This window comes from Lepidochelys kempii, chromosome 3, assembly GCF_965140285.1.
Source record: "Lepidochelys kempii isolate rLepKem1 chromosome 3, rLepKem1.hap1, whole genome shotgun sequence".
In the NCBI taxonomy this organism is placed as follows: Eukaryota; Metazoa; Chordata; order Testudines; family Cheloniidae; genus Lepidochelys; species Lepidochelys kempii.
This window is the reverse complement of record NC_136382.1, coordinates 11,144,634-11,167,639: the sequence shown is the minus strand read 5'-3', so window position 1 is coordinate 11,167,639 and position 23,006 is coordinate 11,144,634. Positions and strand designations below refer to the sequence as shown.

The 23,006-nt window shown below is 47.3% G+C and overlaps 1 protein-coding gene across 1 annotated transcript in view; it reads right to left on the bottom strand.

The window, feature by feature from the left end:
* BLK (BLK proto-oncogene, Src family tyrosine kinase) overlaps positions 1–23,006 on the bottom strand; it is a 42,632-nt gene that overhangs the window by 7,027 nt on the left and 12,599 nt on the right. The window contains exons 6-9 of the mRNA XM_073335680.2: positions 9,660–9,809; positions 8,682–8,834; positions 5,207–5,386; positions 4,608–4,684 (exon numbers count right to left, since the gene is read on the bottom strand). Coding sequence (XP_073191781.2) covers positions 4,608–4,684; positions 5,207–5,386; positions 8,682–8,834; positions 9,660–9,809 — 560 coding nt within the window. The remainder of the gene's footprint in view (positions 1–4,607; positions 4,685–5,206; positions 5,387–8,681; positions 8,835–9,659; positions 9,810–23,006) is intronic.

Genomic DNA, 23,006 nt, shown 5'->3' with positions numbered 1-23,006 from the left:
CAGTGGAAAATGGAAGAATTGATGTCACTTCCTGTCCTGATGTTAATGAGATAGCACTAGACCGATGGTTTCCTTTCAGCATGTGTGTGCATCCGAGTGTGTGTGTGTGAGACTGACCACAGGATGAATTCGGTACACCCAACCACTTTCTAATTTTAACTACAGCTGATGCTATTGGCTGCAAATTGCGTCTGAAGGGTCAAGTTACCTTGGGACACGATGTATTCAAAACACCACGAGTAAATATGTTGTGAAAAAGCATGACTGGCTTTACATCAGCCCCCATCCAGAAACAGCTAGTGATTAACTGAAGCCCAGCATCTGGGGTTCGCGCAGCTCAGGATCTGCACCAGGCCTGCAATGGCTCAGGCGTGTGCAGCGTGAAGGGATGCAAAAAATTCCCGTGCAGCTCCTGCACTGGCTTGGCTCGCTGAAGCCTCCTTTAGGTGCATGTGATAGATTTGCTGTCTTCAGGCTACATGATCCCAACATTCTGTGGCCTGTGCTGAAATCCTCTGGCCTGTGCTATGCAAGAGGCAAGACTAGATGATCATAATGGTCCATTCTGGGCTTAAAATCTACCAGCTTCTGCTATGCTGGGTACACACACAGCAAGTCCAGCCATTGGAATGCGTTTTGTCAGCCCTTGTGCCTGGCAGGGGACATTCTCCACTTTATACATGGGCCATAGGAGGGACCAGACTGTAGGAACTTCAATGGGGATTTATGAGGCTAACAGCGCAAGCCTCCTACTTCCCTCTATTTGGAGATTACACCAAAGATTCAGTAGTTTGAGATTCCTCTGCTTAACAGAGAACAGGGCCTGTGACTAGAAACAGACCGAGTTGCCCACTCGGGTGGGATTTTCACAGAAGCATGCCTAAGCATTCCTTCAGCAGCATCCCTAAGTGCTTTAGAGACACACGCTTGTGTAATGGCAAGTATCAGTGCCATGCCTTTGGGCAGCAAGGAAAGAGTTAATGCAGCAAGGAAAGAGTTAAGAGCTAGGTTACATGCCACCTCTGCAAAGGGCCAAGAACACTGGGAGCACTTGGAGACCAGAGCACTGGGGTTCTGAGGGCAGCTGGACAGATGCTCCACGTGCAGGAAAGGGCCCCTGACTCCCATGCTAAGTGGCTGGGGCAGGAGTAGGAGGATGATCAGCCTAAATATGCTGATTTGCAGGCAATTTGTTTGTTTCTTTAGAGGGGACTGGCTAGAACAAGCCACTCTCATATTCCTTTGGGCTGGGCTACTGAGAGCCCCAACGTTCTGTTGTTAAACTAAGAATCCCTTCACTAGAGGGCAGTTTTAGATGACGGGGCCTCTTGCTGCTTGCAAGGGGAGGGACAAAAGATTCCTTCTTCGAATTCCAAGTCAAGGTTTGGCGAGAGTCTTGAAAGGGAAGGAATTTGCTTAGGGAAGGATCTAGCCGTAGATCATCCAGCCTGGAGGTCTTGACATCCCAGACTCTCAAAGTGCTTTACAAGTGTTCTGCTGAGGTCAAGCATGGATGCAACAATGCATGCTGGGACCTGGGGTCACTGCAGTCCACACCACCACAGTGAAGATAACAGTGGCTGATGGCTTCACTGTGGAATTCTCTAGCCCACATTTGACCTGGGGCCATAGGCACCGACTCCGTGGGTGCTCCGGGGCTGGAGCACCCATGGGGAAAAATTGATGGGTGCTCTGCACCCACTGGAAGCTCCCCGCCCCCTAGCCCCAGCTCGCCTCTGCTCCACCTCCTCTCCTGAGCATGCCGTGTTCCCACATCTCCTGCCTCCCTCCCAGGGTTTGGCGCAGTGAAACAGCTGTTTCGCGGCAGCAAGCGCTGGGAGGAGGGGGAGGGTGGCGCGCTCCGGGAAGAGGCAGGGCCGGGGCAGGGATTTGGAGGAGGGGTCCAACAGGGACAGGGAGGGGGCAGAGTTGGGGTGGAGACTTTGGGGAAGGAGTTGGAATGGGGGTGGGGCAGGGATGGGGTTGGGGTGGGGCTGGGGCTAGGGGTTGAGCACCCACTGGCGCCCACAAAAGTTGGCACCTATGCCGGGGCCTGCACTTTGGTCTCTCCAGATTAGAGCTGGCTGAAGTTTTTTGGATTAATAGTTTATTAGTTTATTAGTAGAAAAATTCAGTTTTGGGTCGACGAAAACTATTTGTGAATTCGGGTCAAATTTGATGGATAGCTTTGGCTGATTTTTTCTTTTTTGAAAAAGTTGGAACGTTTCAACCTTTTCTAAATGAACCATTTCAACTTTTTGTTTTGAAACAACACTTCCTTTCAAAATTTAGCTAGCTTTAGTTGCAAAAAACAAAGAAAACAAACAAACCAAAGGGTAAAAAACATCCAGAAAAGAAACAAAATAGAATGAACCCCCCTCCCCCGCCCCATCCCAAATTTCTGGTCAAACAAAACATTTTGTTCAACCGGAAATAATTTTTTTTTTCATTTGTTTGTTTCAGTAAGAAAAACCAAAAATGTTTGGGTTTGGGTCTACCAGCAACAATTCCCCCTTCCCCGCCTCCCAATATTTTGATTCGGTGGCCAAATTGAAAAAAAATCATTTATTTGCTCAGCTCTGCTCCTGATATGGAATTTTTCTCTCTCTTCCCTACAAACTCATTGGGCCAAATTCCCTGGTGTAACCCCCAACTGAAGTGAATGGAGTTACCTGAAGGATAAATTTGGTCGGTTGTGTTTCTCTTCAGGAATTTAAAACTAACCACTGATTATTTCCTTCAAGTTATAAAAAATAGAAACAACTTCTAATGACTGAGTCTGCAGCTGCTCCCCTTAAGCTATTACGGATATCAAAGGTAGGGCAGCAGACCAGATTTTATCACTAGTGAAGAGGAAAAGAACTGTTACACCATTCACAGGAGGTATAAAAATAGCTAATAGGGCTGCTTCTTAACGATATTTCAGTATTTTTGCTTCTGGGTAAATGAAAAGCAGATGCTTCTGCCATGTCAGATAGCACCTCCTCAGAAATACACATTTCCAGGTATTTTATTCATTTAAAAACAAATATGAATTGTGGCTGGATTCTGCAGTACCTTGAAAAAGAGACTTGTTAAATACAGCATAACTGAAAATGACTGTCAAGTTAGCTCATCACCACCAAAGAGAGGAATGGTGGCCATGTGGCTAAGGAATTGCATTGGGCGCCAAGAGCACTGGGTTCTAATCTCAGCTCTGACCTTGGATAGCGCCTCAGTCCGGCTTTCTACAATACTCAATGCCAGTCTAGCTCTTCTCCTGTGGAAACCAATGACAAAGCTCATATTGATTCCACCAGGAGCAGCATTGCGGGCTTCTGAAAATCCCCAACTTTATGGGTAAACGTGGGCAAGACCCTGCAGCTGAGTTTCTCCACCTGTATAATCTGATGAAGTGAGCTGTAGCTCACGAAAGCTTATGCTCAAATAAATTTGTTAGTCTCTAAGGTGCCACAAGTACTCCTTTTCTTTTTGCAAATACAGACTAACACGGCTGCTACTCTGAAACCTATTAACGTGCTTATGTACCTCCAAAGAAGTTGTGAAGCTACACTGGTTAATGTTTGCAAAAAAACATCTCCAGATCCTCAGATGGAGGACACAGTGGTCATATTACAACAATAAGCGCTGCCTAACGTTCGGCATCTCAGTGCATATTAATCCCCCTAATTTATGTTGCCTTATCTTCAGAGGGGCTGAGCATCCATTACTCCCAATCAAGTCAACCAGAACTGGAGGTGCTCAGCACCTCTGAAAACCAGATTCTCTTCTTGCCTGTGTCCCTACACATGGTAGATCACTGTTGCTCCAGAGCAGGACCATCTCTTACTAAGGCCGTCTGGAGAAAAGAGAAAAGACTTTTCTGCTCACGAAGCCAGGAAAGACTGCCTTCCGTATTACACAGAGTGCTAGGAAAAGGACCCCCATGTGAGGTGTCAGATGATGCTGATGATGGGCTGACATTCCCATCGGTACTGCAGGTGAAGGGAGGAGCCCCTGGCTATTACATCTGGAAGTTCACAGAGTCATAGATTCTAAGGCCAGAAGGGAACATTTTGATCATCCAGTCTGACGTCCTGCGTAGCACGGACCATAGAACTTTCCTGAATTAATTCCTGCTTCAAGTCCAATAACTGTTACAAGGGTTTTAGAAAATATTCAGTCTTGATTTAAAAATTACCAGTCATGGAGAATCTACCCCCCAGCCCTTGGTAAGTTGCTCCAGTGGGCAATTACCCTCAAAAATGTTAAAAAATGCACATTATTTCTAGTCTGAATTTATCTAACCTCAACTTCCAGCCATTGGTTACTGTTATACCTTTATCTGATAGATTGAAGAGCTTTCTATTATCAAATTTCAGTTCCCAGTATAAATATCTATAGATGGTAATCAAGTCACCCCTGAACCTTCTCTTGGATAAGCTAAATAGATTGAACTCTTTGAGTCCACCACTATAAGGAATATTTTCCAATCTTTTAATCATGTTCATGGCTCTTCTCTGAACCCTCTCCAATAATATGTATCCCCTTTGCATCTGCAAACATGTCATCTTGGATAACATTGCACCGTCTTTCAAACATTCATTCTGGTGTCTCTGACTACAGACCTGGGCTGACATGTCAATGAGTTTCGGGAGATTTAGTTGGCATCCATCCTCTGTCTTCAAGAAATCCAACAAGCACCCTGTAAAAGAGGAGACACACAGTGCTCTCTGGATGATATGATTTGAGTGAAAGTTGCACATTAGGTCCACGTCCTTCTCTAGCCAATGTTATCCAACCTGTCTACAGCTTTTTTACTTCTGGGAAGATCTCGGGAACTTCACTGCCTCTATCAAGTGCACCAGAGTCAGAGTGAAAACACCCACTTCGCTTCATATTTTGTACAGAGCTCTTTGCAAAGCCCATAGGATTCTTTATGCCACCCACTGATCAGCTGTTTGGTGGCAGGCAGGAAGCACTGGGGGTGGAGGGAGGGTGGGGTGTGCTCAGGGGAGGGAAGAGGTGGGGCCTCAGGGAGGGGGCGGAGCTTCAGGGCGGAGCAGGGCTGGAGCACCCACCCAGAAAAATGAAAGTCAGCACCTGGGGCATTGTCCCCTTCATTACCTGTTGCAGGCATGGGATTTTCACAAATCCTAAGCACTGGCCTAACCTTTGAAACTCAGCCAAAAACGTCTAATGAATAAAGCCCGGGGAGGCTCTTTACCGTTGGCCATGTACTCTGTCACAATGTAGATTGGCTGTTTGGTGACTACTGCATGCAGCCGGACCAGTTTGTCATGCTGGAGCATCTTCATCAAGTTTGCCTCAGCCAGGAAGGCATCGGGAGGCATGGAGCCCTCCTTTAGGGTCTTCACAGCCACCTTCACACTGTTCTTATAATAGCCTGCAGCAAAAGAGAAAGGATGGTCCAATGGTTAAGGTGCTAGCCCGGGACATGGGAGAAACAGGTTCAGTTCCTTTCTCTGCCGCAGCTTTCCTGTGTGAGGAGCAAGTCAATGGAAGTTTGGAGCCTCACTACCTCTGAAGCTCTGTGGCACAGTTCCCCACTTGTACAATGGGATAATAGGCCTTTCCTATCTCACAGGAGTGTTATGAGAGTAAATACATTAAAGATTACAAGATGCTCAGTTACTTCATAGACTTTAAGGTCAGAACAGACCATCATGATCATCTAGTCTGACCTCCTGCACATTGCAGGCCACAGAACCTCACTCCTGTAATAGACCCTGTAACCTCTGGCTGAGTCACTGAAGTCCTCAAATCATGGTTTAAAGACTTCAAGTTACAGAGAATCCACAATTTATACTAGTTTAAACCTGCAAGCGACCCATGCTCCATGCTGCAGACATGGTGCAGAGGAAGGAGAAAACCCCCCAGGGTCTCAGCCAATCTGACCTGGGAGAAAATTCTTTCCCAATCAGTAAAACCCTGAGCATGTGGGCAAGACCCACCAGGCAGATACCTGGGAAAGAATTCTCTGTAGTTACTTGGAGCCCTCCACATCTAGTGTCCCATCTTCAGTGATGGGGGTGGGGGTCATCTACCTTAGATAGAAAACTAACAGCAAGAAGCCCTACTGTGTAGAGGTTCCAGGAAGGGGTGGTGGAGAGTAGAGGCAGCTGGGTACACACTAGGAACTGGGGAAACAAACCACAGCGCACTGGTGGGGGGTGCTGGAGTGGTGGAGACGATGGCCCATATAAGCACTCTTTTCAGCCAGTCTGTAAGAGGAATTCATGCCTCTGGGGAGTAGGTAACCTTGGAAGGAGTTTGGAGGCTATTCCAGAGGGTGGTATCCTCAGAATGGAAGAGGCAGGGGATCCCAGGCAATGTTTCTGTGTCTCTCTTTTCCATGCTGGGGATGGGGGGCGGGGGGAAGGAGCCCTTGTGGGTTCTGCTCTGGAGGAGCTGAGCAGTAAAGCGTTGGGTGGTGTGAGGTTATTGAATTCCTGGCAAGAGGAACAAGAAGTGGTAAAGCTGAGGGCAGATGGCAATCAGGTGCCTGACAGCACACAGGGCCCTGAAGGCTGTTCCACGGCTGAGAATGGATGGAAGGGATGTCACCACCATCTGGATAAACATGGCTTATTACAGAATCATGAGTGTTCCACGGGAAGGAGACAGACCAGGGCCTCCAGTCCACTCCCCTTCCCCTGGCAATGCGGGATCATCCCCTATGGCAGCAATTCTCCACCAGGTGTCAGGTTTCAAGGGGGCTGCCAAGCAGGGCCGTCATTAGACTCGCTAGGGCCCTGGGCAGAAAGCCAAAGCCCCATTACGTGGTGCTGAAGCCTGGGACCCTGAGCCCGCCACCCAGGGCTGAAGCCAAAGCCTGAGCAATGTAGCTTCGTGGGGGCCCCTGTGGAGTGGAGTCCTGGGCAATTGCCCTGCTTGCTACCCCCTAACACCGGCCATGGCTTTTATATGCAGAAAACCAGTTGTTGTGGCACAGGTGGGCTGAGGAGTTTTTAGAGCATGTTGGGATGGCTCAGAAAGAAAATGATTACCATAGAATATCAAGGGTTGGAAGGGACACCTCAGGAGGTCATCTAGTCCAACCCCCTGCTCAAAGGGGAACCAGTCCCCAATTTTTGCCCCAGATCCCTAAATGGCCCCCTCAAGAATTGAACTCACAATGCTGGGTTTAGCAGGCCCATGCTCAAACCACTGAACTGTCCCTCTGCCCCTGCCCTGTGACATATTCTCAGGACCTTTCTGTGGTCTGCTTTTAAGCCACTTGAATAATGTGGCTCCCACCACTCCCCATGAGACGGCTCCCCAACATAACAGACCCCCACTGCTAGGAAATGTTCTCCTCATATACGGCCTTCATTTCCTTTGCCATGTCATCCCATTTCTCAGCTATCTTGCTGTGCCCCTCACCGTGGTATCTGAATCCGTAATTAAAGGAGCTGGGACTTTGCACATGCAGTCAAGTCTTCTGCACAGTGCTGGCCAAAACTGCAATCCCTGCACTCTCCTGGGAGCAATCAACCACAAAGGGGTGAAAGAGGAGGAGGAGTTAAGCTCCAGCTGCTCCCCACGCTGACCAGTAATGTGTAGGAGCACAAGCTGCATCCTCTGAAGGGGGATCATGGCCCCTGTGGCTTAGGTAGGTATAGTGTCCCTCAAAGCACACAGCCTTTTGCTACTCACCCCCTGCCCTGCAAGCAGGGCTGTAACAGATGGCAATTTCCTGCAATATCTGGAATGAACTTTACTGAATTAGGTTTAATCTTATTGAATCAGGTTTCCTACCTTTGGAGTCCATTGTATTAAACATGCAATTGTTTGTGTGTTTTTGTAGGACTGTAATATAAATGTTAGGAACTTCAAAGAACTGTTTGGGACAGTATGTGTTAAGTGGGATTCCTAGAAGGTACTTGGGAAGCCCTTTGAAGCTACACCTTGGGGAGAAAAATGACCTGCTCCTGGAAATTCCAGATCAAAGACCCCCAAACTGTATCAAGGGCAGACTAAACTTTTCAGGAGGGTGCTAGTTCTAGGCTGAGGCTATTAGGAACCTGTTTTCTGGGTGGTTTGAAGGATTCTCCTGCCAGAACCCATGTTGGAGACAGCTGGGACAGAGCAGAGGGATCTCTGGTAAGCTTATTAGCATACACGTAGGTTCTTTTATTGTTTTAATGTGTTTTCTCTGTAATGGTTTTAAGAATAAAATAGGCTTGGATAGGAAGTGGTGGGTGGCAACTTACAACTGTTGACAATCACTCTGCGATCAGTCTTTGGAAAGGAAGCAAGCAGGCCTGTTTCGGCAGCCTGTCTTTTGCTGGGAATAACACGGGGAAGGCGGGGAATTCTTCAGGGTGGACATTTCCCAGTCCAGAGGGACAGAGATGTTTCCACCCAGGAAAGGCAACGGCGATGGGGGCAGAAGCTTGGGAGTGGGTGCCCTTGCTGAAAGACTAAGGGGAAACACAGGTGCAGTTGTCTTACACCTGTGGCAACAGCTGTGTTTTAAAGCCCCAATGCAGCCTTAAAGAAGCATAGTTGAAAGGGCTGCATAATTCCCATCCCTCCCGCACCATGAGCAGCGGGCTGGGTCCTAGCAAGGCCCCGCACTCATGACAATTCTGAGAAAACAAGGTTTCCCCTTTTCCTGGGAGCCACGTGTAGCGACCGGGGCTGACCCTGCTGGGCCTGGAGAGCGCTGTACTTACCCATCCAGACTTCTCCAAACTGTCCCGCACCAAGTTTCTTCACAAGCTTGAGAGACTCCCGTGGGATTTCCCATTCGTCCTGCCCCCAGGGCCTCTGGGGAGTCAGGGATGTGCACGGAGTGGTCAGCCTCTGGCACAGACCATCCCCTTTGTCTGTGTATTGAGAGAACACCTGTCAGCTCGTCGGTAAAGGGCCAAACCCTCCCGCCCAACCTCCAGCCTGAGGCTGGAGACGTGCAGAGGGTAATTATCCTCCTCCACAGTGTGTGGAACGGCCACTCCACACAGGCTGCTTCAGCCCCAGAGCTCTGAGCGCCCCAGGAGCATGGCCTGGAGGACCCATGCAATGGCAGATCCCCTAGTGCAGCCCTTTCCCCAGCCGGCTCATGCCCCGGTGCATCACAGTGGTTGCACCCCCTGCCCCCACCACACCTCTCTCCAGAATCCAGTCTCTCCACACATCCCCTCCCCTGTGGAACCTCCGTGGCCCCGGCAGTGCCTCGGGGAGCTCGCTGTGCCCCTGGAAGGGGCAGTTTTGCTCGTGCGCACCTCTGCTTTGGGATGTTCACTTTGCTTACAGCTGTGGGTGGAGTGACCTGCAGGGGATTTAACTGGGAATTGGTCCTGCTTTGAGCAGGGGGTTGGACTAGATGACCTTCTGGGGTCCCTTCCAACCCTGATATTCTATGATTCTATGATTCTATGACTCACTTCGTATATCTCCATTCCATGGCAGCCCCAACCAGTGCTAGCTAGAGCAGGCGTTTCATGCCCACCCTGCGTTCACCTCCCCATTCCCTATACTGCCACCTACTACAGGTATTGCTCCCCACGCAGTCGCTGCTCAGGGGGCATGTAACTGATTGATAACCCCTGTCTGGTCATAAGGCACCAGACCATGCGGCCTCCTCATGCCAGCAAGCTGTACATCTTAAATGCTACAACAGACGACCCTGTCCGGGGACACGGGCAGCTTACTGCTGTAATGCTGGACTAGATGGTGCAGCGAGGAAAAGGTGATCCTGGGGGAGATGTAGCATCCCCCACCGTCTAAGGAGCGGATCCTGTAGTGTTTGATGATGTCGCCTTGAGCAGAGGTGCTGTCTCTCACGGACAGTGAAAAGGCATCTGGGGAACAAGCAGAAGAAACCACACTTACTGGCCTGGCTGGCACTGGTCTGAGACAGACCTGATGGCTTTTGTCTTCCTTCAGTAGCCCTGTGTCTGCAATGGGCTATAGCCCCTCTCACAGACAGGTGAATCTGTGCTGGGAATATTCAGGTGCAGGGCACGCTACACTGCTGCCTCCCATCCATCTTCCATCTTGGTGAGATCTGGGCAAGTGTCCTTTCAGCCAGACCACATTTCACAGGGACATAGCATTTACCAGTCTGGATCTAGCTCTTGGTCCATGACGTCCAGCAACCCCATGGACAACACTGGAGGCTTCCGAGCATGTGTGTCTGTGGGGGCAACGGATGTCATGGAACTCTATCCTGTCCCCTGCGAGCGATCAGCATAGACTAAGGAGCCTGATATTTCATGGCCATTAGGAACCTTGGCTTGCTTTGCTCGGAATGCTAATGGCCCTGCTCTCTTTGAAACTCCACCATGAAGATTAGTTTTGTCCTTAAGGCATGAATGGGTTTCCGCTCCCGGCTCTAACACAAGTGCCCTTCGCGATCTTGGACAAGTCACTTAGTCTCTCTCTATGCCTCAGTTCCCCATCTGTAAAATGGATCTTATGCTTCCTTTCTCCTACCCATTGTCTGTCTGTGTAGATTGTACGCTCCTTGGGTATGTCTACACTGCAATCTGAGGTGTGACTGCAGCATGGGTAGACACTCAACCTAGCTTTGGTCTAGCTAGCTCGAATAACAACAGCAATGAAGCTGAAGCAGCATGGGCTGTACAAGCCCGCCTGGGACCTTGGGTATGTACGCGAGCGGCTAGCCCGTGCTGCTGTCACACCCCTGGCTGCAGTGTTGACATACCCTTTGGAGCTGGAACGTTTCTAAGTGATAGAGTTGACGTATAATAATGAGGATACAACATGATCCCATCAAGATATCGCATGATTAAACATTGCCAAGGAAGTGTTATCACCCTGGTGATAAGAAAAGGAGTACTTGTTGCACCTTAGAGACTAACCAATTTATTTGAGCATGAGTCTCTAAGGTGCCACAAGTACTCCTTTTCTTTTTGCGAATACAGACTAACACGGCTGTTACTCTGAAACCTGTCACCCTGGTGATGACCATCCCAGTATCTGGCAAAGCACCTGGGTCCTGACATGCAACATCCTTATTATTTAAATCCTGGGGTTTCGTGCAGGTCTGAAAATACACCTCTAATCTGCCCTTCTCGACTCCCTGCTAGTCCAGTCCAATATGGGTTGCCAGCAGCCAGTACATTTATGGAGTGATAGTTTAAAATGTACATCAGTAAAACTTGCAAAACAGTGTAGAGACTATTTCCTTTGTCTGCAGTATGTTTCTGGACTGGGAGTACGCCAGATTAATGTGGATTTATGTGATTTTTTTTTATGTTTGAAGGTCTGGATTCTATAGAAGAAAATCTGTCATATAGGACCATAAACAGAAGTCGTGTGCACCCAAAATTGCTTTGAAATCGTAGTATCCCAGACATGGGAGGACTTTTAAAAATGTGTAATACCGACCTATTGGCCTTTTTTGTATTTTGTATTGTGTCAGTAAAAAATGTGGAGGGTCAGTATGAATATGGTTAAGAAGTGTTAGTTGTCTTGTCTGTAGAAGTATTCCTCTTCCCCCTCCCCCCTGCCCGCCATGCAACATTCCTTGCTATTCCAGTCTTGAGCCCCCATAATTGGTGTTGGTCCTACTTTGAGCAGGGGGTTGGACTAGATGACCTCCTGAGGTCTCTTCCCACCCTGATCTTCTATGATTCTATGATTCTAACTCTGTCAACGCACTTCAGTCCTGGGCTGCAATACCGCTGACTAGTTCAGTCTTGCATTGCAATGCAACTCTGAGCCCTGACTGGCAGCATTCCCTGCTATTCCAGTCCTGTTCTGACTGTTCTGCCAACTCACCTTGTTCCCATTCTCCAGCAATACCCATTCCTGCTGCAGCCCTGAGTCTCTCCTCACCAGTGACTGGCAATCCTGCCCAATTGTGCTTGTCTTTTACATCAAATTCTTCTGGATATATTCACCCTGACGCAGTTTCAGCTTCTGGGGAATCAGGCTTTGGGAGGTCTTTGGGCCAATGCTTTCAAAAGTGGCCAGTAATTTTGGGATGCCTCTGTTTTTGGATTACCAGCCTGAGACTACTTGGGTCTGATTTTCAGAGTGTGCCGAGCAATCAGTCTTTTAACTGAAAACCACTGGACCCTTAGCGACTGGAACAAACACTGAAGGGCAGTGGTGGATTCTCCATCTCTTGCCATCTTCAGATCAAGACTGGATGCCTTTCTGGAAGAGATGTTCATTGTGCAGGAGATCAGACTCAGTGATCTGATGGGCCTTGTAGCCTTAAAATCAATGACTCAATTATGTGAATAGGAGCGATGGTGCTCAGCACCTCTGCAAATCAGCCCCAAGAGGCCTCAAGTTGGCCAACCAAAAATGGAGGCGTGCAAAACTAGGGGACACTTGGTGGAAATCCAGATCCTGATTATCCAAGTGTCCTCTTCTCCAGCACTTCCATTTGCTTGAGATTAACTTGCTTTTCTCAGTGAAGTGATCCACTCTAATAAGAGCTCTGCCTGATGATTAGAATCTAGCAGTCCTACAGACAAATCAATCAGCTGTCTAATGCTAGCCTTAATATTTACCCTGCCATTTATGTTAATGAATGGCTGTATCGTTTTGGGCAGTGTAGAATGCATTTCAACTGGCACGGGAGTTTAGTCTGTTTCTTGAACTTCATCATGTCACTTCTTTTTTCCTAAGCAGCTCCGGTTTATTTCAGGGGAGCGGAAGAAAAGATTTTCAGCGATCGTTTCCATAGCTGTTCATCTGAAATACGAGACCGCCAGGGTCTGGTTCATTTCAAAGTCATTTACCCATTCAGGGTTGATTACAGAACAGAGCCGGACACCTGCTACTAGTGGAAAGGGAAAGTGTTAAGGCTGGAAGGCTTTAATTCTCTCTTCTCTAAATAACAATAACAATGAAAGATTGACACAAAATCCCCAACACTAGTAGCTTCAATGACTCACAGTCACCTCCGCAATAACAAAGCCGCATGCAGAGCTCGGTACTAATAAGGAACACTGTACTAATAAGCCAATGAGTACAGCCAGCTAATTCAGTGTACACATCCCAGCATGCAGATGCATCCCTGCAGTAAGAATTTGAGGGGGTACCAACCCTCCAGTCACTATGTGCATGAGATCTCCGGCCAAAAGGAAGGGGTGAATTTTACTCTTCCAAGGGCTAGTTATGATTTCTGTGTTGGGACTAACCATAATAATCTCACTGTTATTTGTTTCCCTCACCCCTCCTGCCATTTGTTTGTTGTATCCACTTCTTGCCGTTCATCATAGGACAAGACTTTGAACTCAGGGACCGTCTTTTTGTTATATGGGTGTATAACCTGCAGCACAGTGAGGCCCTCATTCAAGTCCCCTGAGTGTTACCACAAGACAAATACAAAAAGAAAAGGAGTACTTGTGGCACCTTAGAGAATAAATTGGTTAGTCTCTAAGGTGCCACAAGTACTCCTTTTCTTTTTGCGAATACAGACTAACACGGCTGTTACTCTAAGACAAATACACATCATCATAATGAGCAAGCAAAAGTGAGCAAGAAAATGAGACGAAATCATGAAGACTACCTTGAAACAATGGACCTGTCTGAGTGGACTGGCAATTCTGTTAGGATAAGCAGATGCTTCTCTGAACTATTCAAATCTTTTGTACAAAATTCTGATCTCATGCACATAGGCCCCAATCCAGCCTAACTCTACTGAAGTCAGTATATGAACCATTTATCTAGGGCAGGGGTGGGCAAACTTTTTGGCCCGAGGGCCACATCTGGGTATCGAAATTGTATGGTGGGCCATGAATGCTCATGAAATTTGCGGTTTGGGTGCGGGAGGGGGTGAGGGCTCCAACTGGGGGTGCAGGCTCTGGGGTGGGGCTGGTGATGAGGGATTTGGAGTGCAGCAGGGAGTTCCAGGCTGTGACCGAGGGATTTGGAAGGTGGGAGGGGGATCAGAGCGGGGGCCAGGGTTGGGGCACAGGAGGAGGTCAGGGGTGCAGGTTCTGGGCAGCGCTTACCTCAAGCAGCTCCTGGAAGCAGCGACATGTCCCCCCTCCAGCTCCTATGTGGAGGCGTGGCCAGGCAGCTCTGCACACTGCCCTGTCTGCAGGTGCAAGCCCCACAGCTTCCAGAAGCAGCAGCATAGCATGACACTCTCCAGCTACTATGCGGAGGCATGGCCAGGCATCTCTGCCCCGTCTGCAGGTACTGCCCCTGCAGCTCCCATTGTCCGCGGTTCCCAGCCAATGGGAGCTGCAAAACTCGTGCTTGGAATGGGGTCAGCGTGCGGAGCTCCCTGGTTGTCCCTATGCCTAGGAGCTGGAGGGCAGACATCCCCGCCATGCTGCTGCTTCCGGGAGCCACGCGGAGCCATGGCATGTGCAGAGCAGGGCAAGCCCCTGTCCCTGCTCCCCGGCGGGAGCTCGAGGGCTGGAATGAAAGATCTGATGGGCTGGAAGCAGCCTGCGGGCTGTAGTTTGCCTACCCCTAAACTAGGTACTTCTATGTAATATCAGGCAGCTGCCCCTAGAGTGTCCCTTTGTGTAGTAAAACTATTTCTCCATGCTTATTTTTCCCCCTACTGTTACTCACACCTTCTTGTCAACTGTTGGAAATGGACCATCCTGATTATCACTACAAAAGGGTTTTTTTCTCCTGCTGATAATAGCCCACCTTAACTAATCACTCTCATTATATTGGGTATGGCAACACCCATTTTTTCATGTTCTCTGTGTGTATATATATATATCTTCCTATTGTATTTCCCACTGCATGCATCCGATGAAGTGGGCTGTAGCCCATGAAAGCTTATGCTCAGATAAATTTGTTAGTCTCTGAGGTACCACAAGTACTCCTTGTTCTTTTTGCTGATAGAGACTAACACGGCTACCACTCTGAAATCCGATTCAGCCTAGTTTTGGCTCATTCTGTAATCAGGGCTGTCTTAGCCTCAGGCTCTCCACCCTCATACACCCCCATTCCTGTAGTATCTGAGAACCTCCCACGCTGTATTGCATTCATTCTCACACACCCCTGTGAGGCATCATCCCTGTTTTACAGATAGGGAACCAAGCAGAGGGAGATTAAATGATGTGCCCAATGGCACACAGTGAGTCTGTGGCAGAACCTAGGAACTTAACCCAGATTTCACAAGTCCTATACCAGTGCCTTTCCCACAAGTCTAGCCTTCCTTTCTGTGGCATTACATCAGGGTAACTGAGATCAGAATTGGCCCACTGAGTCTGCAAAATTAGACTGGAAACTTCTGATTCTCTTATGGGATTTTTACTTCATTGTGCCTGGAATGGTCCTGCCAAGAAAACAGCGCTTATCACAGCATTGTAGCCCCACAGCACTGGTCTGCCCATCCTTAGCAAAAGTTACAAGTGGTACCTTAAGAAAGACCCAAAGACCCCGTCAGTTTCAGTGGGATCAGTCACTGCACAGGTAATATTTGCTTAGCCCTTCCAACATTCAAACTTCAGTGATGTTGAGCAAAAAAGCTAGATATTGTGGGCAAACTCTTCCTTCCCCCCAGATGCTCATTTTCTGTTAGTCTGAGGTTAGTGAGGCACAGCTGTTTCCACAAGTTTCAGTACAATTATTATTTTTTGGAAGGTTTGTTTATTTCCTCCAGCTTAAGCAGATTTGCTCTCTGGTATCTGTTTCATTAGTGACCTGCTTATCAGGTCGTCTTGACAAATGCCCCACCGCACTGTGCTGTTGAAGGTACCCCTAGTGTCCTCTATAAAATTTAAATTTAAAGGGAAATTGCCAGCATTACAATACTTTAGAAAATCAATCATAGACAAAATTAGATTACTGGAACTGTAAATACCTGCTTCACTACAATGGTAAGGATGAATTCTGAACATGTAATACACTAGCAAAGTTCTGTGTTCTGTGTCCCCATCTAGTGGCTGCGCCAGTCGCAGATAACAGCCTACTATTGTTACCAGTTAATGGAGTCACTCCTTTAGCTCAAAAGGTAGAGGCCAGTGCTGAAGGTCAGGAGTATAAACTTTGCTGATGGAAGGTGGAAGTAAATAAATATGTAAATAAAGAACAAAAAACCTTTAAGTTCAAAGAGCAACATGAATTCGACCACACTCCCCAGTGTGTATTAATTTATAGCTTTAATAGTAATACTTTGCACTTCTGTCTGTGGATCCCAAGGTGCTGTACATTGGTGAATTCAGCCTCACAACACCCTTTGAGGGACAGCTTTTCTCCTTTTACAGATGGGGAAACCAAGGTTGAGAGAAATTAAGTGGCTTGATTCAGGAAGCCTGTGATTCAGGAAGTCTGTGGCAGAGTCAGCAGTCAAACAGAAGTCAAGAACTTAGTAAAATTAAAAGAGGGATTGATGACTTATCTGGATAAAAACAGCCAGAGGTAGAATAACAAATACCAAAATAACAGTGTGTGTCAGAATGAAGATAAAAGTTCACACTTTCAGGCATAAGATAATCACCAACTATTACAAATTAGGAGGAAATTGTCATGGACCAGACTGCAGTCGGAAGAGAGCCTGAGATATAAGCCCTTGTATTAGAGGCCCGGTATGAGGCCTGAGCTAAAGTAGTGGGCAAGCTTTGCTGATATAAAGCAAAGTGAGCAAAAGTCCGGCTGTGAGCAAACTTCAGGCTGTGCCTGCTTGCAAGTTCACCGAATCTGGCAAGAACAGGGCTGATATTGCAGAAACGCGCATTCCTAAGAAGTGCTAGGCACAGCGCACTCCCACAAACACACTCCAGAAGAGTGGTACCGGAAAATCCTGATAGCAGGTGGTACCAGAACATCCTGATATCAAGGATTGTACAAAAACATTCCCCATGGATAGCAGGAACAAACTGAACCCTCCTAAAAGATAAGGTCAGGATGACAGTGTGATGAATAGAGATGTTTTGATGGAACCACCAGGTATCAGGTGATGGGTGATAACTAGCCACGTCCAGGGGCAGTAACTAACTATGTCAGGGGGCAGTACGTAACTTGTTTGCATCAAGGTATAAAGAGGTATCTCTGAGAGAGTGTTTTGGTCCAGCCGAGGGGGGAATGGAAAGTGCTGCCATACACAGACCTGCATCCACTGTCACGGACATACATGTCTTAGTATTCTCATAGAGTCTGCCGGGGCTATTACCGTGCTTTGTCGACAATAAACCTGGCCTGGTGCCTTTGTACCTTAACAGATCTTGTGGTCATTGGGTGGTTCACTCGAGGTCTGCTGTGCCAGCTGCCGGCGCAGAACTGGGGCAGCACACAGGGAGAACACACACACACACACAGCCAAACTTCTAACCACACAGATTATGCTGCCACATCTACCTTCTTCAAGATGTCTCACACTTTTCTCGGTAACTTCTTCTCACCACAGTACTGAACATGATGGACCTCGGCTCTGATCCAGCCTTTCCCCGCCTATGTTCATATGTTTGATGTCTCCTGAGTCCAAGTCATATATTTTATTCACAAGATCCTACTTCCACCCCTTGTATCAGTCGAATCAGGGACAGAAAATACTATGTGGGGTAGATTCACCCATTCTCCACAGCACTGACAAATATAGAGTTTATTCATAATTATTATTTATTTGCCACAGGTCCCAATCAGGATCAGACCCTCACTGTTCCAGAGATGGTACACATGTATGGAAAGAAATGGTCCCTGCCACCAAGTGTTTACAATCTAGGCCATAGATAGTGTCATAAATATAAAGGGAAGGGGTAAACACCTTGAAATCCCTCCTGGCCAGAGGAAAAACCCTTTCACCTGAAAAGGGATAAGAAGCTAGAATAACCTCACTGGCACCTGACCAAAATGACCAATGAGGAGACAAGATTCTTTCAAAGCTGGAGGGGGGAGAAACAAAGGTTCGCTCCGTCTGTGTGATGCTTTTGCTGGGAACAGAAAAGGAATGAGTCTTAGAATTTAGTAAGTAATCTAGCTAGAATGAGGATTTTTATCAAGCCTTCCCCAGGAAAGGGGGTGTAGGGTTTGGGAGGATTTGGGGGGGAAAGACATTTCCAAGCGGGCTCTTTCCCTGTTATATATTTGTTTAGAGATGCTTGGTGATGGCAGCAATAAAGACCAAAGGCAAAAGGTAAAATAGTTTGTACCTTGGGGAAGTTTTGACCTAAGCTGGTAAAAATAAGTTTAGGGGGTTTTTCATGCAGGTCCCCACATCTGTACCCTAGAGTTCAGAGTGGGGAAGGAACCTTGACATGGTGGCAGAGGTGGGATTTAAAGGTGTTTACCCTTCCCTTTATATTCATGACAGATACCACAGAGACCAGGAATATGTGTGGGCAAATGGCCCCACTGAGTTGCTTCACTGAGCTGCCTCACTGAGTTTGGTTGGATGAATTCCTGGAGCTTTCATCACACGACATAATCTTTAATTAAAGATTAAGTTTTAATTCCTGGAGACTCCAGGACAGTTCTGGAGGGTTTGCAACCCTACCTCACTCCCTTTCCAGCCCTTCATTTGACAGCATAGGGTGAACTGCTGGGCCTGCATGGAGTCCCACTGAATATGACTGTCACAGCCATTCCAGAGCCCCACTGAAGTCAGTTACCCAGGCAAGACCCAGCTTAAATCAAGGCATAAGGTTGGACAACTGTTCCCAGAGAGTAGTTATCAGTGGTTCACAGTCAAGCTGGAAGGGCATAATGAGTGGAGTCCCTCAGGGATCAGTTCTGGGTCTGGTTCTGTTCAATGATTTAGAGAACGGCACAGAGCATACACTTATAAAGTTTGCGGATGATACCAACCCAGGAGGGGTTGCAAGTGCTTTCGAGGATAGGAATAAAATTCAAAATAATCTGGACAAACTGGAGAAATGGTCTGAGATAAATAGGATGAAATTCTCTAAGGACAAATGCAAAGTACTCCACTTCGGAAGGAACAATCAGTTGCACATGTAGAAAATGGGAAATGACTGCCTAGGAAGGAGTACTGCAGAAAGGGATCTGGGGATCATTGTGGATCACAAGCTAAATATGAGTCAACAGTGTAACACTGTTGCAAAAAAAGTAAACATCATTCTGGGATGTATTAGTGGGAGTTGTAAGCAACACATGAGAAGTAATTCTTCCGCTCTACTCCACACTGATTAGTCCTCAACTGGAGTATTATGTCCAGTTCTGGGCACAACATTTCAGGAAAGATGTGGACAAATTGGAGAAAGTCCAGAGAAGAGCAATAAAAATTATTAAAGTTCTAGAAAACATGACCTATGAGGGAAGACTGAAAAAAACTGGGTTTGTTTAGTCCAGAGAAGAGAAGACTGAGAGGGGACATGATAACAGTTTTCAAGTACATAAACGTTTGCTACAAGAAGGAGGAAGAAAAATTGTTCTCCTTAACATCTGTGTATAGGACAAGAAGCAATGGGCTTAAGTTACAGCAAAGGAGGTTTAGATTGGACCTAACTTCCAGGGTGGTTAAGCATTGGAATACATTGCCTAGGGAGGTTGTGGAATCTCCATTATTGGAGATTTTTAAGAGCTGGTTAGACAAACACCTGTCAGGGATGGTCTAGATAATACTTAGCCCTGCCATGAGAGCAGGGGACTGGACTAGATGACCGCTCAAGGTCCGTTACAGTCCTATGATTCTATAATAATGGGTATAAAAAACAAAAGGAAAGAGTGGGCAAGAGAGGACGGAAGTAACAGTGATCGAGGCATGTGGCTACATAGCTAGTCTATTCCTGGCTTGCTTAAAGGGACCACATCCTGCTAGCCACAGAATCAATACTGATGTTACTGAGTGGCTCTCTGAGGTGAAACTCTGAAGTGCTTTTTTTCAGATTTTCCTGTCTCAAAACTTGCCCTAGATAAGCCTGAAGTTCTGGATGTCACAGATCTATGTACAAAGAAACCACCTGGCTAGACCCAGCTCAGTAAGTCTGCACTGGGTGGGAAAAGGCATGGTTTTATGTTTAGAAAAAAAGTTTGTCACTCTGCTTCAAACACAGGGGCTTTGGCTTACTTGTTGGAGACAGTTACATAGAATTATAGAAAGGGAAGGGACCGCAAAAGCTCATCTAGTCCACTTCCCCACGCAAAGGCAGTGATTTTCAACCTGTGGTCCGCAGACCTCTAGGGGTCCACAGACTATGTCTAAGATTTCCAAAGGGGTCCACACCTCCATCTGAATTTTTTTCAAGGGTCCAAATATGAAAAAAGGTTGAAAACCACTGACCTAGACCACCCCCGACAGGTGTTTGTCCAACTTGTTCTTAAAGACCTCCATTGATGGGGATTCCACAAACTCCCTCGGAAGCCTGTTCCAGAGCTTAACCACCCTTACGGTGAGGACATTTTTCTTAATATCTAACCTAAATCTCCCTTGCGGCAAATTAAGCCTATTTCTTGATCAATCTTCAGTGGACATGGAGAACAATTGATCACAGTCCTCTTTATAACAGCCCCTAACGTATTTGAAAACTGTTATCAGGTCCCCGCTAAGTCTCCTTTTCTCAAGTAACTTGCTCTCCCTGCTTAGCAAGGCAAGGTCTTCTTTGCCTGAGAATGGCACATCTAATCAACGAAGGCTCCTTTCAGTGTTGTGAGCTGGAAAAAGAGCTTGTCACCCACACTACTGGTATGTAATGGTGGGGCCCACAATATGTCTAGGGACTGGCCACACAGAGGAAGGGACAGTTCCTGTTTTGAAGAGCTTCCTTGCCAAAGGTACAAGAGAAACACATGAAAGTCGGTGAAAGAGGCGATCACATTCAAGAATCTAAGCCAGCTGCCCCTCCCCCAAGCTTTTATTAGCTGGCTCAAAAAAGAATTAGATACATTCATAGAGCACAGGTCCATCAACTGCTCTGAGCCAAGATGGTCAGGGATGGAACCTCATACTCCAGGTGCCCCTAAGCCTCTGGATGCCAGAAGCTGGGACTGGACGACAGGGGATGTTTCACCCAATAACTTGCCTTGAAGCCTCTGACACTGGCCCCTGTCAGAGACAAGATATTGAGCTTGATGGAGCATTGGTCTGAGCCAGTGTGGCCGTTCTTATACATAATAGATTGCAGAAGTGGGCATTGAGGAGGGATTTCAATGAGGAGAGGTTAGCAGCTTTTCATAGCACTGCAGGGGACACTCCAAATTTCTGCCTATCTAAGATACTTATATGGCCCCCAATACTGTACTATCCAACTGCCTCACAATCTTTAATGAATGTAGCCTCACAACACTGCTGGGAGGTAAGGAAATGTTGTTGTCCCCATTCTACAGATGGGGAACAGAGGAGCACAGAGAAACTAAATGACTTGTGTAAAGTAACACCGGCAGTCTGTGTGGATCAAGGACATGAACCACCTCTCCCACGTCCTAGGCTAGAGCCTAAACCACTGAACCACCTTGTCTCTGTGACCAAGTATACTCCCATCTTCTATGCTGACGGAGACAAGAGCCATAAAACAAGAAAGAACAAAAACAAAGTCCCCTTTGGAGAACCCGGTCTGTTACTTCCTGGTAATCCTCTGCCCTGAAGTGAACACAAAATGGCTGCCGGACTTTGCAGACAGCACACTTCCTAAAATTGTAAAGGCATATGTGAAGGGGCAAAGAACCTCCCCGCCTCCCACACACGCCCCAGTCAAGAAGGGCTTAAAGAACTCTATGGTCACAATCAACCCAACCCGCCCTTAAAGGGGAGGTGCTCAGCCCAGTTATGATTACACTCTGAAACAAGCAGCGCTAGAGCTCCCAGACCAGGGCTACATCTACACTACATCATTTCCAGAGGCGCAGCTGCACCAGGCTGCTGTAGCGCTTGTGGTGAAGACACTCTTGAGTGGACAGGAAAGAGCTCTCCCATCAGCTTAATAATTCCTGCCTCTGCAAGCGGCGATAGGTATGTTGGCAGCAGAAGCTCTCCTGCCGACATAGTGCTTAGGTCGGTGTAACTTATGCCACTCAGGGTGTGGATTTTTCACATCCCTGAGTGACGTAAATTAAACTGAATTAATCTGTAGTGTAGACAAGGGCTAGGGCATGGGGCTCTTTGCCAAGGAACAGCTTGGCAGCACCGCTAGCCTGCGCCCCCTGAGAAAAGAAGGCAGGCTGGTTTGTTGCATTTATTGACATCCCCAGGACTAATGCTTGGCCTGTAGCCATGGAGTAGACTGGGAGCTGGGATTTCCTGTGGAGCCACAGAGAGAGCTTCCCCTCCTTTGTGTGAGGGAGGGGTCTGGCTCCTTGTGGGCCTTGGGACAATTTGCCTTTTTATTTAGACTGTTTTATACCCTTCTGGAAGAGGGTGGACTTGCTAAGAGGTACAGCTGGAGGGCTGTACCCCAGGACTGGCCCACAGGAATGCTGTCACCCAAGGAATGCTGTATGAACGCCTGCCTTCATCCCAAAGGGGCAACCTTGAGACATAACCTTTGACAGTGCAGCACAAAGAAACAAGATCTTAACAGTTATATACACACAAAAGATTATGTAACACCGACAGACAGCGGTTGGCGGCAGATGGGATCGAACCTGGGACCTCTGGAGCTAAATGCATGAGCCTCTATTGCATAAGCTAAAAGCTACATGGCCCTTAATCTAAGGCTGTAGCTCAGTTCCATTAGAGGGGACAGAACACCATACCCAGGACATGTGTGGGTTACAATTGTTTACTTCAGCGATTCCCCCCTTCCATCTATGTCTGATTGAGTCCTCAACACCTGTGCATCACTGTGTATGTGAAAATTAATAACTAGGGATGGGTGAATCAGTTCAGAAAGCTTGTGAATTACCCTTTCTCCCCTGGCCCAAATGTATGTCCATGCACAGAATCAAGCCTTTCAGAGGCTCTGAAACATTTGGATCAATTCCCCCCTATTAAAGGTAGCAGGGAAATTATTTTTTCCCCCCTGTGAAAAATTTCCACAAAAATGAAATTATTTTCATCAAAATGTTCTTCAAAATGTGTTGAGTTTTGGTTGAAAACCCAAATGTGCTATGAAAAATGTTGACAAAATGTTCATTTTGTCAAAAAAGCCATTTCAATCGGAGAAAAACAACTATTCTATGGAAAAATTTTGGCACCACTCCCCCTTGAACTT